Source organism: Eulemur rufifrons, chromosome 6 (assembly GCF_041146395.1).
Source record: "Eulemur rufifrons isolate Redbay chromosome 6, OSU_ERuf_1, whole genome shotgun sequence".
Taxonomy (NCBI): domain Eukaryota; kingdom Metazoa; phylum Chordata; class Mammalia; order Primates; family Lemuridae; genus Eulemur; species Eulemur rufifrons.
This window is the reverse complement of record NC_090988.1, coordinates 59,428,977-59,447,189: the sequence shown is the minus strand read 5'-3', so window position 1 is coordinate 59,447,189 and position 18,213 is coordinate 59,428,977. Positions and strand designations below refer to the sequence as shown.

General features: G+C 35.5%; 1 protein-coding gene across 9 annotated transcripts in view; it reads left to right on the top strand.

Annotated features, from left to right (window-relative positions):
* Window positions 1-18,213, top strand: part of STK33 (serine/threonine kinase 33) — a 148,466-nt gene that overhangs the window by 111,889 nt on the left and 18,364 nt on the right. For 8 of the 9 annotated variants that reach the window (XM_069469536.1, XM_069469534.1, XM_069469532.1 and 5 more), the window contains one exon: window positions 17,000-17,194. The exons of the other annotated variant lie outside the window; for it this stretch is intronic. In XM_069469536.1, coding sequence (XP_069325637.1) covers window positions 17,000-17,194 — 195 coding nt within the window. The remainder of the gene's footprint in view (window positions 1-16,999; window positions 17,195-18,213) is intronic. 9 annotated transcript variants of the gene reach the window in all.

The window sequence follows — 18,213 nt, the reverse complement described above, 5'->3', positions numbered from 1 at the left end:
TTTATAGAGGTTTAAACGATCTTTGCTTCATGAAGATATGTCCAATAGAACAGAGCCAAGAAATGTCCATTATTAAAGCTGTGGACCATTGAAGCAGTCTGTGTGGTTCAGTGATATAAAGCACTAGAACCTCTCAACTCTCTTTCAGCCCTTTGGATGCAGGAAATCTTTGGAGACTCAGAAAAGCCAAGGTCCCCAAACAGTGGCTCTTACTTGGTTTGAAATTTTAAGTAGTTATTTACATATTGCTTTCTACCATTTGACTAAATGCCTCAAGGATAGACCCTGTGTCCTACTGCTCTTTGTATCCCCACACCCAGAACATTACCTGGTCACAATAGGAACTTTGAAAGAGGCTGCTACCTACCTCTCAATATTTATTCTTTCTTTTTTCTGTGGTAATAAGGATCCTGATTTTTAGTTGGAAACATTGCTATCCAGTTAAAAACTTTACTCCTTAGATGTTTTTGCTAGTGATCACGATGGTCAATGAGATGTAAGTGGAAGTGGATGCCATTTCTGGGAAGCAGCCTCAAATGGAGAGGATATGGCATTCCCCATGGCCTTTCTCTCTCCTGATGGCTGGCATGCAGATGTGATGGCTGCAGTTTGAATAGCCACCTTAGACCAGAAAGTGGAATCCATAAACTGGGGATGGCGGAGCAACAAGGTGCAAGGAGTCGCGGTCAGGGCTGCCCTGCCAACCTATTACTGCCTACCTCCAGAACTTTTTATGTGAGCAGGAAACAACTGTGTCATCTTTAAAACACTCTAAAATATGCAGCTGAACCTAATCCCAATTCATACAAAACTCAATAAACAATTGGTGAATGAGTGAATGATGCAGTAAATGAATAGGTCTGTAATTAGGAAATGTCTGAGAACTGAGATTGGTGATAACTAGAGCACATGGGAATATTACTGAGGTGTATTCATCTATGAAAAAAATTGTAGATCTATTATTTTCTAGACACTGTGTTAGGTACTGGGGATACATGATATGATTACATGAAATTAATTAATTGAAATGTAAATTAATATATGATTATATTCTTTAAAGATCACTCTGGCTGTTGGGTAGGAAATGGCTTGGAAATAGGAAATTAGGTAGATACTGAAGTAGTATTGTTGAGAGATGATAGTGACTTGAATAGGGTGGTACCAATAGAGATGAAGAAAAGTACCTGTGAGATAATACATGGTGTCCCAAAATAAGGGAGGAATCAAGGATGACATCTAGATTTTGCTCTAACAACTGGTTGGATGGTGGTGCCATTTACTGAGATATGGAAGACTATAGGAGAAATAGATTTCTTTTCTGGGGCAGGGATGGTTAATCAAGAGTTCTAAATTAGATATGATAAGTTTTAACTGTCTATGTGATATCCACATGTAGGTATCAAATAGATATTGAATATGTGAGTCTGGAACTGTAGAAGCCTGAGCTGGAAATATAAATTTCAGAATCTTGAGTAGATAGATTCCACGTAAAGCCATTGGACTGAAGGGATGAATTAGGAGGAAAATACAAATAGAGAAAACAGGCCCCAGCAACATGCCTTTAGGCAGTACAACATTTAGAAAAGTCAAGATAAGTTTAGATACAGTAAATACATAGTGGTATCACTCTCCTTTTAAATTCTCTAATTTTCTGTTGGCAATTTCTAATCATTTCTTTGAATAACACTTTTTTTCTTTAAGGGCTAAAAAATAGTCTTTACTCAAGAATAGATTATGACTTCCCTCTTCTATGAATGTGTTGATCTCTCAAAGGATTCTGTACAATACTTATTTCTGGCCTAAAGTAATTGTGCAAATGAGTTAGCAGCTAGATCATTGCAAAGCTGTACTGAGTAGATGTGTAATACAGCAAAATAAAAAACTGTAAAACAGATGGTGTGTCTTAGAAATTTATCTCTTTTCAGCATGACACCACATTCGGGTTTGGCCATTTAATTATTTGTTTTCTAATTAGTACAACTTTATTTTTGGCTTTGGTCATTTTTCTAGAAGTCTCCATTTTTGAGCCTCTATAACATTTGTCTCTGAAGTCTTTGCCAAATGGATAGAGAAGTGACAGATATTGTGTACTATAGCAGACTATCCTGAGGAGTTCAGTGTATGAAATTTAGAATACTGGCATTTTACAAACTTCTGAAATGCAAAAACTCTTTTCTTCATAACCACTTGAAGTTTTACTTCCTGTAATTCATATCCTTTATTTGAAATAATCTAAAGAAAACATGATAGTTCTCTTAGTGCCTTGCGGCTGACTTAACACATAGTAACATTTTTTTTTTCAAAGAGCTTTATTGGATAAAATGTTTCTGTAGTTTAGCCTATGTATTGTACATTTTGAAATATGATAAATATCTGAAAAATATTCTGAGAAAAATAATGATTATTTCTCTATGTACACTGAAGTGAGTGGAATTTCAGATAAACACATACGTATTGCCGTCCTGATTTCAAAAGCCAAAGGTTAGATGTAAGAAAAAACAGCCAAAAATTGACTTTCCTGCAAAGGAAGAATTTGATGATGTCTCCCATGGCCAGGAGTGTGCCTATTATTCTCTTGTATTTATGTCTTTGTTTTTTCCTTTTTATGGTCAACTATGGTTCAGGAGATATTATATTTGCTTCTTATTAGATAACTGCAGTGGCCTCTTGGTATTCGTTCAAGTCCCCTGGTAAGAACTAACACCAAGAATTTACATTTTTAACATGTTTCCCAGGTATTTCTTATGCCCATTTATATTTAAAAACCACTGCAATAAATTAAGGAAATCATTTTTCTTTTATGACTTGTCAAAAAGTAGTTCATAATTTCAAGCTTTATTTGTATTATTCATACATTAAGTAATTCCTTCAACACGTTTTGTGTGTAGTGTGCCTACCATGGGCCAGGCTCTGTGATAGGTAATAAAATACAGTTAAAGACATATAAGACATCATCTCTGATGTGAGAAACTTACAATCTAATAAGGAAAACAAGACATGTTTTCCTATGTAAGATACAATGCAAGGAAGAAAATGATAAATGACATAAAAAAATTGCCAAATGACCAGAGGTATGGAGGCAAGCAAGTGTGAAATCAGAAAGTTTAATTTGACTGGCAGATAAGAGGCTTGAAAGAAAGAAGTGGAAAATGAGACTAGAAAAGAAAAGAAAATTGTGATACTAAAAAAGAAGAGAAAATTGTGAGTGGACTTAAATCCCAGGTTAAAGAGTTCTAACTTCATTCCATTGGTAGTGAAGAACAATTGTATGCTCTTTGAAATGAAAGAATTCATTGTTAAAGTGCATCAATCTTGTAATTTTAAATGAGATAACAGTCATTTAAATATCTATATTGATTTTAGCAAGTATCTTTTGATTTTAATCCATCAGGCACTATAGAGCTACAAAGATGAATAAACACATTCCCTCCCCTTGAATAATTTACTACAAGTTACAGCCTATACTTTGCTTTATAGTCACACTTTGCAAAGGCACTTGTAATCAATGTGTAGTATCTAATTTCAGAACAGTCTTTCCTAATGTGTGAACAGGCCCTTGTTCATTAATTTATATATTGTTATTCAAGTTTTGTTCATTAGCTTTTGACCTTTAGCCTTAACATACACACTCTACATAAGAGGATGGAAATTTTCTGATGCCTGACTGTTGGCTGTTATTTTTTTCCTTCTGTATTTTTTCATCTTAAATATATTAAAACTCTTACCTTTATTTTACTGTATATAGTTAATCTTAAATTCTGAATTATCTTATGTATATGAATATGCTCTTGAGTCCCTATTTATTGAAGCTTTTTATAAAAAATTATGTTAGGAAAAGTCTAATTAGCCAGGATACTTGGGGATTTATTCAATATTCAATTATTGATATATACTCAACAATTCAACAAATATTTATTGAATAATTACCATGTGCTATGGAGGACACAAGGATCAGCCTGGTGCATTTGGTTTTTTGAAAAGACCAACAAAATAGATAAATCTTTCTTTTTTTTTTTTTATTCTGCATAATCTTTTCTTTTTTTTCTTTTTTTTTTTTTGTTTGTTTGTTTGTTTTTCAGCTCATTAAGGGGGTACAAAAGATCAGGCTATATACATTGCCCATGCCTCCCCGTCCCCCCAAGTCTGAGCTTCAATTGTGTCCATTCCCTAGACAGTGCACATCACACTCATCATGTAGGTGTGCACCCCTCCCCTCCCTCCACCCCATCCCCCCCAGTCAGAACTTCAATCGTGTCCATTCCCCAGGCAGTGCACATCGCACTCATCAAGTAGGTATACACCCATCCCTTCCACCCAGCCCCGACCTCTGTCTGATACCCAATTGGTGTTAATCCCAAATGTGCACTCAGGGAAACCAGTTTGCTGGTGAGTACATGTGGTGCTTATTTTTCCATTCTTGGGATACTTCACTTAATAGAATGGGTTCCAGCTCTCTCCAGGAGAACCGAAGAGATGCCATATCGCCATTATTTCTAATAGCTGAGTAATATTCCATGGTATACATATACCATATTTTGCTAATCCATTCATGAATCGATGGGCATTTGGGTTGTTTCCACATCTTTGCAATTGTGAATTGTGCTGCTATAAACATTCGGATGCAGGTGTCTTTTTTATAGAATGACTTTTGTTCTTCTGGGTAGATGCCCAGTAATGGGATTGCTGGATCGAATGGTAGGTCTACTTGAATCTGTTTAAGGTGTCTCCACATTGCTTTCCACAGGGGCTGCACTAGTTTATAGTCCCACCAGCAGTGTATGAGTGTACCTATCTCTCCACACCCATGCCAACATGTATAGTTTTGGGACTTTTTGATAAAGGCCATTCTCACTGGAGTTAAGTGATATCTCATTGTGGTTTTGATTTGCATTTCCCTGATGATTAGAGATGTTGAACACTTTTTCATATGTTTGTTAGCCATTTTTATATCTTCTTTTGAAAAATTTCTATTCATGTCCTTTGCCCACTTTTTGATAGGGTTGTTCAATTTTTTCTTACTGATTTTCCTGAGTTCTAAATAGATTCTTGTTGTCAGTCCTTTATCTGATGTGTAGTATGCAAAAATTTTTTCCCATTCTGTAGGTTGTCTGTTTACTCTCGTGACTGTTTCTTTGGCTGTGCAGAAGCTTTTTAATTTGATCAGGTCCCATTTATTTATTTCTGTTGCTGCTGTGATTGCCTTAGGGGTCTTCTTCATAAATTCTTTGCCTAGGCCAATGTCTGTAAGAATCTTTCCTACGTTTTCTTCTAGAATTCTAATAGTTTCTGACCTAAGGTTTAAGTCTGTTAACCACCGTGATTTGATTTTTGTGAGGGGTGAGAGCTGTGTGTCCTGTTTTAGTCTTCTACATGTGGCTATCCAGTTTTCCCAGCACCATTTATTAAATAAGGAATCTTTTCCCCAGAGTATGTTTTTGTCTGCTTTGTCAAAGATTAGATGCCTATATGAGGATGGTTTTATATTTGGATTTTCTGTTCTGTTCCACTGGTCTGTGTCCCTGCACTTGTGCCAGTACCAGGCTGTTTTAAGAACCACAGCCTTGTAATAAAGTTTGAAGTTTGGCAAATTAATACCTCCCATTTTGTTTTTGTTGTTTAAGATTGCTTTTGCTAAACGGGGTCTTCTCTGGTTCCATACAAAGCGTAAAATTATTTTTTCTATGTCTGTGAAAAAAGATGTTGGTAATTTAATAGGGATTGCATTGAATCTGTAGATAACTTTGGGCAGTATAGACATTTTAACAATGTTGATTCTACCGATCCATGAGCATGGTATAGTTTTCCACCTATTTACATGTTCTGCGATTTCCTTCCTCAGTGTTTCATAGTTCTCCCTATAGAGGTCCTTTACCTCCTTAGTTAAATATATTCCTAGGTATTTTATTTTCTTTGTTGCTATTTTGAAGGGTATTGAGTCCTTAATTTGGTCCGTTTGACTGTTATTGGCGTATATGAATGCCTCTGATTTGTGTGTATTGATTTTGTATCCTGAGACTTTGCTGAATTCATCAATTCCAGGAGTCTCTTCTTTGGCAAAATTAATCAAGAAAGAAATAGAGAAGACAAAAATAATATTACATATGGAAAAGGGAATACCAGTGACAAATAAGGCAGAGATTAAAGGGTAAAGATTAAAAAGAGAATGCTGCCAACAACTGTGTACTAATAAATCTGAAAACCTATTCAAAATGAACAAAATTTCTTTTCCTAGAAAAATGTAGTTACACAAAACTGTCTTAAGAATAAATAGAAAACTTGAATTGTCCTGTAATCATTAAAGAAATTGATGCAGTAGTTTAAAATCTTCCAAAAGGAAAACACCGGGCCCAGATAATTCTACAGATGAATTATACCAAACATTCATCTTAAACTTTTAACTATTCTCCTACCCTTCAAAAGAAGAAATGTTTCCTAATTTATTCTAAGAATATACTCTCTATACTATAGTATAACAAAACCAGGCCAAAAAATTCCAAGAAAAGAAAGTTATCCATTTCACTTTCTAATATAGATATATTAATATGACCATAAACAAACTTTTAGCAAGTTGGGTTCAACTATGTGTATAAACAGATGATACATCATGACCAAGTTGAGTTTTCATGATTTAATTTCAGAAATATTCTATAAATACAAATCCCCAGATTAACACATTATAGGGAAAAAAAGCATATGATCACTTCAGAGAAAACATTTGTAATAAGACTCAACATGTATTCGTAATTTAATTAGGAATAAAAGGAAACTTCTTTAACCTGATAAATGGTACAGCAAATATCATTCTGAATAGGAAATGTGAGAAGCATGTCCTTTAAAATAGAGTAGTCGGCCGGGCGCGGTGGCTCACGCCTGTAATCCTAGCACTCTGGGAGGCCGAGGCGGGTGGATCGCTCGAGGTCAGGAGTTCGAGATCAGCCTGAGCAAGAGTGAGACCCCGTCTCTACCAAAAATAGAAAGAAATTATATGGACAACTAAAATATATACATATATACAAAAAAAAAAAAATTAGCCGGGCATGGTGGCGCATGCCTGTAGTCCCAGCTACTCGGGAGGCTGAGACAGTAGGATCGCTTAAGCCCAGGAGTTTGAGGTTGCTGTGAGCTAGGCTGATGCCACGGCACTCACTCTAGCCCGGGCAACAGAGTGAGACTCTGTCTCAAAAAAATAAATAAATAAATAAAATAAAATAGAGTAGTCAAGGAAGTCAGCTTTCAATATTTTTTTCCCCAACATTGTTGATCTTAGTCAACTTAAGACAAGGAAAAGAAATTAAAGGTGTGAGAATTGGAAAGCAGAAATAAAACTTATTTATAGTAATCTACAAATGAATTGTTTGAATTTATTTATTTACTGAGAAAGGTAGCTGTATTTAAGATTAATATACAAAGGTCAATTCCATCTCTATTCACTAGCAACCAACAACAGAAAATACAATAATAATGAAGACTTAATGTAAAATAGTAACAAAGATTATAGACTATCTAGGAATAAATGCAAGATTTGTAAAACTTCTTTGGGGAAAAATTTTAAAATTTGATTGAGAAACATTGAAGAAGGCTTACATGTAAAGAAACATATACCATAATCATGGGCCAGGAGATGTAATATAAAAATTAATTTTTCCCATATTAATGTATGTTCAATGCAGATCCAATCAAAATTCCACAAGCTTTCCTGGCTATAAAATTTATGTGAAGAGTGAAAGGTCAAAAACAGCCAAGACATTTCTGAATGTCTTGATTTACCAGATACTAAGATTCATGCAGCTATGTTAATTCACACAGTGTGAGAATTGTCAAATAGAATAAAATAGAGGGTCCAGAAATATATCCACGTATATCTGGAACTTTTATGACAGTGGTCATATGGAATATCAGTGGGAAAAGGAGGTATTGCTCAATAAAGGGAGCTGAAATAAATTGTTATCCATATGGAAAAAGTGAAATTGAATTTCTATTTTACACCATAGACAACAATCAACTCCAAAGGAATCAAGGGCTTATATTAAAAACCAAATTTTGAAACATTTAGTAAAAAATATAGGTGAATATCTTTTGCACCTTAGGGTGTGTAGGAAAGGATTTAATAAATAAGATACCAAAGGTACTAAATAAAGGAAATGATGGACTAACTTGACTATATTAATCTTAAGAATTTCCGTTTATAACATACCACCTTCCGTTTATAACATAACAACCTTAGGGAAAGTTGACAGGTTATAAACTGGGAGAAGTCTTTTGTAAGGTGAATTACCAACAAAGGATTAATATCAAGAAATTTAGGTAACTCTTACAAATCAATACAAAGAAGACAAACACAACCTAGTACAAAATAGGTAAAGACAGAACCAGATATTTCACACGTTTAGCTAATGAATATGTGACAAGATGTTCAATCTCTATAGTAATCAGGGAAATACAAATGAAAACTTCAATGAAGGAAACAACAACAAAAAAAAAATCTGACAATACCAGATATTAGAAAATAAGTAAATAAAAAGTATCTCTTAATCATTGCTGGTGAGAATATTAATTGGTACAACTATTTTGGGAAAAGGGCCTGGCATTATCTTGTAATGTTAACCATTCTCATACTCTACAGCCAAGAAATTTCACTCCTAAGAATATACACAAAAGAATTCTTACACATATATACCAGAAGGCAGATACAATAATGTTTGCAGGAGTATATAAGAAGAGCAAAAAGCCAGAATCAACCCAAATGCCCTTTGATTAGAGAATGAATAAATTGTGATATAATCTAACAACAGAATATTATACAGCAGTAAAAATGATTGTATAGAATATCTAAAAAGTCATGAAATGTTATTTTAAATTATAGTTTTATGAAAATAAAATTTACTTACTGTTAAATATACAGCTTTTAAGTATATAGACTGGTGGCTTTTTATATTTGTAAACATTTGTATAACCACCACCAAGAACAACATACAGAACATTTCTATCCCCCTAGAAAGTTCCTTTCTTCCCTTTTCTTATCAGTGACTCTCCTTACCCTCCTCCCAAAGGTAACTACTATTCTGATCTCTTTCACCATAGATCAGTTTTATCTGTTAATGTACTTTATATAAATGGAATCTACAATATATAGTTTTTGTGGCTTCTTTCACTCAATATTATGTCTCTGAGATTCAGTTGTTGTTTGAAGGGTAGTTTTTAAATGTTACATATTATTTTGTTGTGTGAATATAGCACAATTCATTTATCAGTTCTCCCTGTTGAACATATGGATGTTTCTAGATTTTATGAATACTAGTGTAAATAAAGTTGTTATGAACATTCTTGTACAAATCTGTTTGTGGACATATGCACTCATTTCCCTTGGGTATATATTTAGGAGTGAAATTGGTGGATGATACAGTAGGCCTATGTTAAACTTTATTAGAAATTGCCAAAGAGTTTTCCAACGTGGTTGTACCACTCACTGGCAATATGTGACAGTTCTGGTTTTGCTCTCCATCCTCTCCAATGCTTGTTATTGTCAGTAAATTTTAAATTTAGCTACTCCGGTAGATATGTGATGGTATCTCATTGTGGTTTTAATTTGCATTTCCTAAATGACAAATGAAGTTGGTTAACCAATAAGTTGGTTGCTTATTGGCATTTTGAGTGTCTTCTTTTGTAAAATGCCTATTTCAAGTCTTTTCCCCATTTTTCCATTTGGTTTTATATCTTTTTCCTACTGATTTGTAGAAGTTCTTTGTGTATTCTGTATCTGAGCCTTTTGCTGTTTGTGTGTGTATATATATCTATGTGTCATATTTAATGTCATATAAAAATGTCATTTACAGATAAACATATATAAATATACATGCAAATACATATATGTACATATATATGCATATACATTTTTCCCAGTCTATTACTTGTCTTTCCAGTTTCTCTTTTTTTTTTTTTTTTTTTTGAGACAGAGTCTCATTCTGTTGCCCGGGCTAGAGTGAGTGCCGTGGCGTCAGCCTAGCTCACAGCAACCTCAAACTCCTGGGCTTAAGCGATCCTACTGCCTCAGCCTCCCGAGTAGCTGGGACTACAGGCATGCGCCACCATGCCCGGCTAATTTTTTGTATATATATATTTTAGTTGTCCATATAATTTCTTTCTATTTTTAGTAGAGACGGGGTCTCACTCTTGCTCAGGCTGGTCTTGAACTCCTGACCTCGAGCGATCCACCCGCCTCGGCCTCCCAGAGTGCTAGGATTACAGGCGTGAGCCACCGCGCCCGGCCTTCCAGTTTCTTAATGGTGTCTTTTGATGAACACTTTTGAACTTTGATAAAAATCAATTTATTATTTTTTCTTTTATACTGAATGCTTTTTGTGTCCTACCCAGTAATTTTTTTTGCTTACCCTAAGGTAAGGAGGAAACCACCTGTGTTTCCCACTAAAAGCTTTTATATTTTTATGCCTCATATTTAGGTCTTTATTGTATCATGAATTAATTTTTACATATGGTGTAATGTAGGAGTCGAGATTCATTTTTTTCCCTCAGGAATATCCAGTGGTCTCAGCAATGTAATTTTGAATGAAAAAAAGAGTAAGTCCCAAGACTTGATGCCCTTTTTATCAAGTTAAAATGATTGAAACAAAAAATAATTTTTGAATATACATAGATATGATAAAAAATATAAAAGGGAAAGCAAAGGAATAATAATCATAAGATTCTGGGTAATGGTTTCCTCAGGTGGTAGAAAGCAGGAAGACAGGATGGAGGAAAACCAGGTAGATGCAAGTTATCATCTGTTTTCTAGTTTTCTTGTTGCATAGTTATTTTACAGGTGTTTATTATATGATAAATAGATGAATGATAAATAAAAAACAAAACTTTGCATGGGTTGATAAGAATATGTCATGAGGGGGCATAATAATAATAATTCAATCCTGTGCACCTAAGGTCCAGTGAAATATATCTAAAATTGCATGATGAAATAAATAATCAAAAATAATTTTCAATGTTGTACCAACTAAAAAAATTTAATTAAGTCTTCCTTCAGTTTTGTTGGAAGCAAAGAAATAAAGCATCTCACTTCCAAAAGGATTTTCTGCCAAATCACTAGGTTCGTTTGCTTTCTGAATACCAACACAAGAATTTTGAATTATCTTTTTGGTGCTCCAGAGATTTTTTTTTAAATATTTTAAGTAAGATTCAAGATGGGCGAAAGCTTTGCCTGTTTTTTGTAAAGTGGAAGAAGCTGACTTAAGAAAAAGAACATGGAAAGGACTACTGCAAATCCTTGTTCAAGCAGGTGAGGGAAATTGAGGGCCTTAAAATTAATTCCCTGCAAACTATCTCTGCCCATACATCCCTTGGAAATTCTTCATGTACGGCCAGGTGTACACATATCCCAGCGTGAAGAATGTTGGATTGGAATATGTTGAGTTACTGAGTTGGAAAGCTTCGCTCTAACTGGAACTAGAAATTCTTGGCAGGCAGTTGGAAATGTACTTCTTGAACAAGGGTAAATTGTTTAATTTCTCAAGCTGTTTCCTCCTGAAGAATAGGAATAGCAATATTAGCCTTATATACTCGCATAGCTGCTATATTTGTGGAAACAAGTCATTGAGATGACTTTGTTAGGAAAAACTTGAAAGTGGTACACAGTCGCTTACTTTACTGGTTGCTATTGTCTTGGTATCCTGCTGCCTTGGACTCATGAGAACCATCAGGACATGCTTGGTGATTTTCTGTCCTGTGTGAGTGTTTCAGATTTATGTTATATCTTTTCCTGCTATAATTTACATTATTAGTCATATAAAGGTAATAGTTGAGATTACCCATGGGAAATGAGTAAAGAAAACAGGAAAAATAACTTTCTTTCTCCCCTCATTCCTTTATTCCCTCTCACTAAAGATAACCATTGTTAAGTCTCTTAAGTATCCTTTCAAAAACATTCTATACATTTTTAGCACATACTTTACACAAATGGATTCATATTCTGCAACTCTTATTTTTTACCTAATACGAGGGCTTTCTGGAAAGTATCCATCCACAGATACAATGAATACATGGATACAATGGCTGGATATTTTCCAGACAGCCCTCATATATATTAGAAAGATTTTCTCATATTTCTTAAAAAACCAACAACATTGTATCTCAAACTACAGATACATTATTATTTTGGAAATAGTCCTCTGTGAATATGGAACATTTAACTTCTTTCAGATCTTTCCTATTATAATCAGTGGTACAACAAGTATTCTCATAAACATATGTTTGCATACTATGTCAGCATATCTGTAGCATAAATTCTGAAGAGTGGAGTTACTGGTCAGAGAGAATATGCATTATGCATTTTGATAGGATATTGCTAATTTACCCTTCCATAGAAAGCAAGTAAATGAGAGTGCTTGTTTCCCCACACCCTTACCAGCACAGGGTATTATCAAACCTAAATTTACATCCATCTATTAGGTGAAAATTGGCACCTTATTATTTTGATTTGGATTTTGTTAATTTTTGAAGTTGACTATCCTTTTATGTTTTTAAATTGTTACATTTATTCCATTGAAAAAAATTTATTCCTGGGAACGTTACAAAATGAAGTGTTCTAGCTATTTGCAAAAATAGAATATGATGACTATAAGCTAAAGATCCAGAATGTTTCCTTTAGCTTTGCCGATTTTGTGTCATACTGTCTTACCCCAGCTTGTATATGTCATGTCACATCACTCATTCATTCATTAAAAAAATACTTATTTTTATAGAACACTGATAGGCACTGCCCTTAAAAAGGTAAATATTTTTAGACGAGGAAGTATGATTGGGTCATCATTTGTAGGGTCTGTCTACTAAGGCATTAAACTCAAATCTTGGTATTTGACCAATGCTTCTCCTCCATGAGTGTTTTTTTTCCCCAGGTTTTTCAAAATAAAATTAATAGTCCCGACTATCTGTTGGTTAAACAAGTGGAAATTTATTAACTGAAAGTCTGGGTCTCTACCTGTGATAGCCTCAGATTATCAAACTATTACTGCTTCCTTCTTGCCATTTGCTGCTTCATAGTTTGATGTCTGACCCCCTGGATGCAGCCAGTGAAGGGAGTTAAGAGGTTAGTGTTCTGATGGTGAGGTGACATAAATCTAGTGTCTTCCCAACCATTCTACCCCATTTTTGGTTGGTTGGTTGGTTGGTTGGTTGGTTCATTTATAATTTCTGTTGAACTAGAAGGCTCATGACATGTAGCCACAGGCCACTTATTTATTGGTTAGTCCAAGTATCTGATGTAATTTCTCTTTCAACTTCTGGCAGGCAAGAAGTGGGTGGTATAGTAAGTTATTGGATGGACTTGTTTTAGACAATAGGGAAAGCCTGGACTCTATACCACTGAGCCCAGGCTTGATATCACAAGTGAATATAGGAGGCAAAGAATTAAAGATTTCTAAATAATAGATGTTTTTGTAGGGATAATACTCCTATTCTAGATCCTTTGCTCTTCTCCACAGTCTGTTGGAATGAGAAATAAGGTCATGTCTTTGAGTCCAAAGGCACTCTACTTTACACACCTAAAGTGTCAGTTGCCAAGCTCTTGGTTGTATGTATATGTGAACCAGGCATTTGAAAGACTGCTACAGATGCAGATTCAAGACAATGCAGGCAACCTTTGCTTTTCATGGTAGCACAGGACGGTAAAAATGACAGTGCAGGCTGAAATTGTGAACAATTATCTTAATAAACAATGAGAAAAATTATGATTATTCTATGTCTGTTAAAATTTTTTGTCAAAACATTGAAAACTTTCTGTTATAGATATATAGGGAAATGAAACAAAAGTAAAACTAATGTTCATTTAGTACTCTGTAATTTAGAATATTAGAAATACTAAAGATTAAACTATCTTTTGTGGGAAAATACTTATCAAGATTAGTTTAAATAGTGCTTGCCTTGTTTTTGTCATAGAATTTATAATTACAGAGGAATCGTCTTTTTTTATGCCTTGGCAAATACTCTTGAATGGTGGCAGTGTCCACATTCCCACAGTCAGCTGTTTCTTCTATTATTCCATTTAAATTTAATTTGAATTTCACTGCCAGCATTATCACTTTTCTTTTCTTTGCCTCAATTTCATCTTTGTTGGCTAATTCCCTGGGAAACCAGGAGGTAACACAACTGTACACTTAGCTGTCTGTGTATAAACTGAATAGCAGATGCCAAGTGTTCAGTCCCCAGCAGCCTTTTAAAGAAGTGACGTAATCAGTCACTGATCATAATGTGCATCTGTTTGATTTGTGGACTAAAGAGCTTACAGTGAAGTTTGACCTTTATGCAATTACAGTTAATATGCCACAGTGAGTGAAATTTGAATTCTGCTATTGGGGAACTGATCCTATTTACCTGAATCATGATAACTGGAATTCTTGTGTATCAGGACTGTACAGAGCAAGGACTGCCTAAATAAATGGGCTATCACATCATACTGATTGCATATGAGTTCTGTAGTAATTATAATTTTGTTGGGCATGATGGTGGTACATTGAGATCACTCTTTTTAAGGTTTCTTGGAGGTAACTTACAGAATGTAAATGTTTATTTTGCTGTCTGTATCAGTATAAGCCAAATTATGCCTTGGTAACAAATGATTCCCAAATCTTAGTGCTCTTAATACTTCTGTTGCACATTAGCTGGGAATAGGGGATGGAGGCTTTGTTTCACTTTGCCTTCACTCAGGGACCCAGGCTGAAGGAGACTCCATCTCTGTGCTTCTGTAGTTACCAGAGCAGGAATTGGGAACATTATGAATTGTATACTATATCTTGAAGTTTCCACCCAGAAATGATATATACCATTTCCAATCACATTTCACTGGCCAAACTAAGTCACATGGTGATGTCCCAAAGTGGCAGAGAGTGAAATTCTGACATGTTCCTAGAAGGAAGAAATGTTGAGTGAGCAACATTAGTGACTACTACAGTATCCAAAGAGTTAACCTGGGGAGAGTTTATTAGGGCAGGGCAACCAAGGACTGGAATTACAGACATAGATACGACAGATTGTCACTCTCTGAGAGTCAAAGAAGCAAATTGAAGCACAATTGTGTGTACTTGCATTCTAGGAGCCTGGACACTGTGATTTTATGAAAATTAGGGTAAAAGGTCAAGATGAGGCCAAGTACTTGTAAGAGAGCATAGATGGATCATAGAAATCAGGCAGAGCTCTAGAGATCAGAACTCATTCTAATGAGAACTCCGAGACTAACTACCATTCTTAGATGACTTCAACTCTTTTATGGTTACTGTCTCTGAGCCTCCATCTGTGGTTCACCTGGGTTTAAGTTGACTACATCTTTGGAAGTTCCGGGATACCTGACAGGGATGAATCTTAAATTGAGCCCTGAAGGAAATGTAGGCTGTAGGTTGGCAGAGAGGAATGGCAAGGGCATTCTAGGAATAAGTGGGTAAAGTATGAATGAGTGCAACCAGTATAAGGGGTAATAGGATGCTATGAAAGTGGTAAGAGTATTGACCTTCTTAAAACAGGGTGACATAGGAGAACCACAGGGAATTAATTGGATAATGATCCTCATTTTTAGTTATTACAATTCCATCCTTAATATTTGCCTGTGTATTTAACCATGAATATATTAAACTCACCAAATCCTCAACAATGTATTCAAATAGCTCCCCTTAAAGTGCCCTGTCTCATAGTTTTCTGTGTAATGCTTAACACTTCAGTACATCCACGTACCAGATTAATTAGAAATCACTCCATAGCTGTGCTCACACCTGAATTTCTCATGTTCATCTAAATGTGATCCAAGCTTCTTGTCCAAATTTTCTGTAACAATCTTGAATTTGGGGCAAAAATATTTAAGACATACCTAGTCAAGGCGGGAGTCATTTGAGCCTGCATTCATGTATTTTTCAGCACATAAAATGGGGTATTATATTTGGGAAAATATAGTTAATATATGGTCAATTTTGGTATAGTCATATGTAGGGTAAGAAAAGTACACTGAGTCAGTTATAATCAACCACATTATATCTAAATTTTCCAGACAGATAAGGGCTTTCCAATCAAATATCTGTATTCTCAGACAAGGCACTTGACTAATCAACTGAATATAGATTTTTTACCTAGACATTTTGATGTTGTATAGACTTACCTAAGGGTTGGACCCACTAGCAACTTCTTTCATTCTTTCAGCCTCCCTATCAGTTTTCTAGGAACAGCACTACAAGGGGTCTTTGGGTTCCAGGAAATTGATCTATGGAGTGTTCTTTGCACAAGCACACTGCATTGTACTTAAAAGCCTGACAATTTCCCCCTCTGAACTTTGACATATTGTTAAGTCAGTGGTCCCCAACCTTTTTGGCACCAGGGACTGGTTTCATGGAAGACAATTTTTCCACAGGATGTGGGAGGGGATGGTTTTGAGATGATTCAAGCGCATTACATTTGTTGTGCAGTCAAACCTCTCTGCTAATGATAATCTGTATTTGCAGCCACTCCCCAGAGCTAGCACCACTGTCTCAGCTCCACCTCCGATCATCAGACATTAGATTCTCATAAGGAGTGTGCAACCTAGATCCGTAGTATGCACGGTTTACAGTAAGATTCGCACTCCTGTGAGAACCTAATGCACTGCTGCTGATCTGACAGGAGGCGGGGCTTATGCGGTGATGTGAATGATGGGGAGCAGCTGTAAATACAGATGAAGCTTTGCTTGCTCACCTGCTGCTCTCCTCCTGCTGTACAGCCTGGTCCCTAACAGGCCATGGGCATGTAGCAGTCTGTGGCCCAGGGGCTTGGGACCACAGTTGTAAGTGATATGTAAGAGGTGTGAGCCATGTCAGTACAGGGAGTGTGCTCCAATGGGCATCAGAAGTTTTCTTATGTATTCAGCATTGTAATTTTTCCATGTGACTGTTACTGAATTTGGGAGACTATATTACTAAAAGATATAGGAATCTTTTCAATTGTCTAAGCTCTATATAACATCCAAAATTCATTGTTAATATAGGGCAACACACTTTCTTCAGTGAGACCAATCAATGTATTAGAAATGATGAAAGAATGGAAAAATAACCCAGAAAGTGATGAGGAAAATACAACAGATGAGAATAATCAGTCCATTCAAGGGAAGTTGGAAAGTTACCAACCTTGGGAAAATGTTCTTGATGTCAGTAGCACTTCCCATGAAGAGAAGGAAAAACAGGTAAGAAGAACCAGCCAAATAAGTAGGAAGACAAATTGTTTCATTTCTCCAAAATGTAAAACACCCTCACAACACGGGATATTTTTTGCAACTCTGTTTTCTTGTTAGTTTGTAACAAAGGGCCTGCATTATACAGCAAGTGAAGTTCTTTCTGCTTTATAGGCTATAATGATTTAACAATGTGGCCTACATATTTATTTTAAGATCAGTGATTATGTAGAGCAGGAGTCTACGCACTTTTTCTGTAAGAGAACAAACAGTAAATATTTTAGGCTTTGTAGGCCGTAATAGTCTCTGTCACAACTACTCAGCTCTGATATTATAGCGTGTAAACAGCCATAGACAATAAATGAATGAGTATGGCCATGTTCCAATTTTTTTTTTTTTTTTTTAACAAAAACCGATGGTATGACAGATGTGGCCCATGGGTCGAATTAATAATTCTTGTACTTTACCAGGTTACAGAATTTGGAATGGGCCTATGTATTACTTAGAAAATAATTGTTACATTATCCAGTTATTTGTATCTAATTTTATGATAACTAAAAATTTTTATATGGGTTTATCATTTTACCTTATTAGTTCTGAATACAGAGTTTTTTTTTTTAATGAATAGAATTCAGTAACATTTTAATTCTAGATTGTGGTATATTAACTGGATATCCTGACAATGTTTACCCTTCCCCAACCCCCACTTTCTTTTTTGTTTCTGTGTTAGTGGAAATTTCTTCTGTGTGTTTATTCTCCTTCTTATCTTGAAGTTTAATGAACATATTTTAGCTCTTGTTTAATAATTGAGCATCCTGCCAAGGACCGTTCACCTCAGGGCAGCCCAGACTTCTTGTGAGGAGTTGCTGCTTTTTGCTTCTCTGATGCTTCGAGAGAGGCAGCGTGCAGAGAGGGACTGCCAGGGCGGACCCTGCCCCAGACCCAGGGAGGCGCAGCATTGCTGGCCCACACCCCTCCATGCTTGCAGAAAGGGACCTGATGGAGTGATCTAGGTTGATTTTGATTTACTA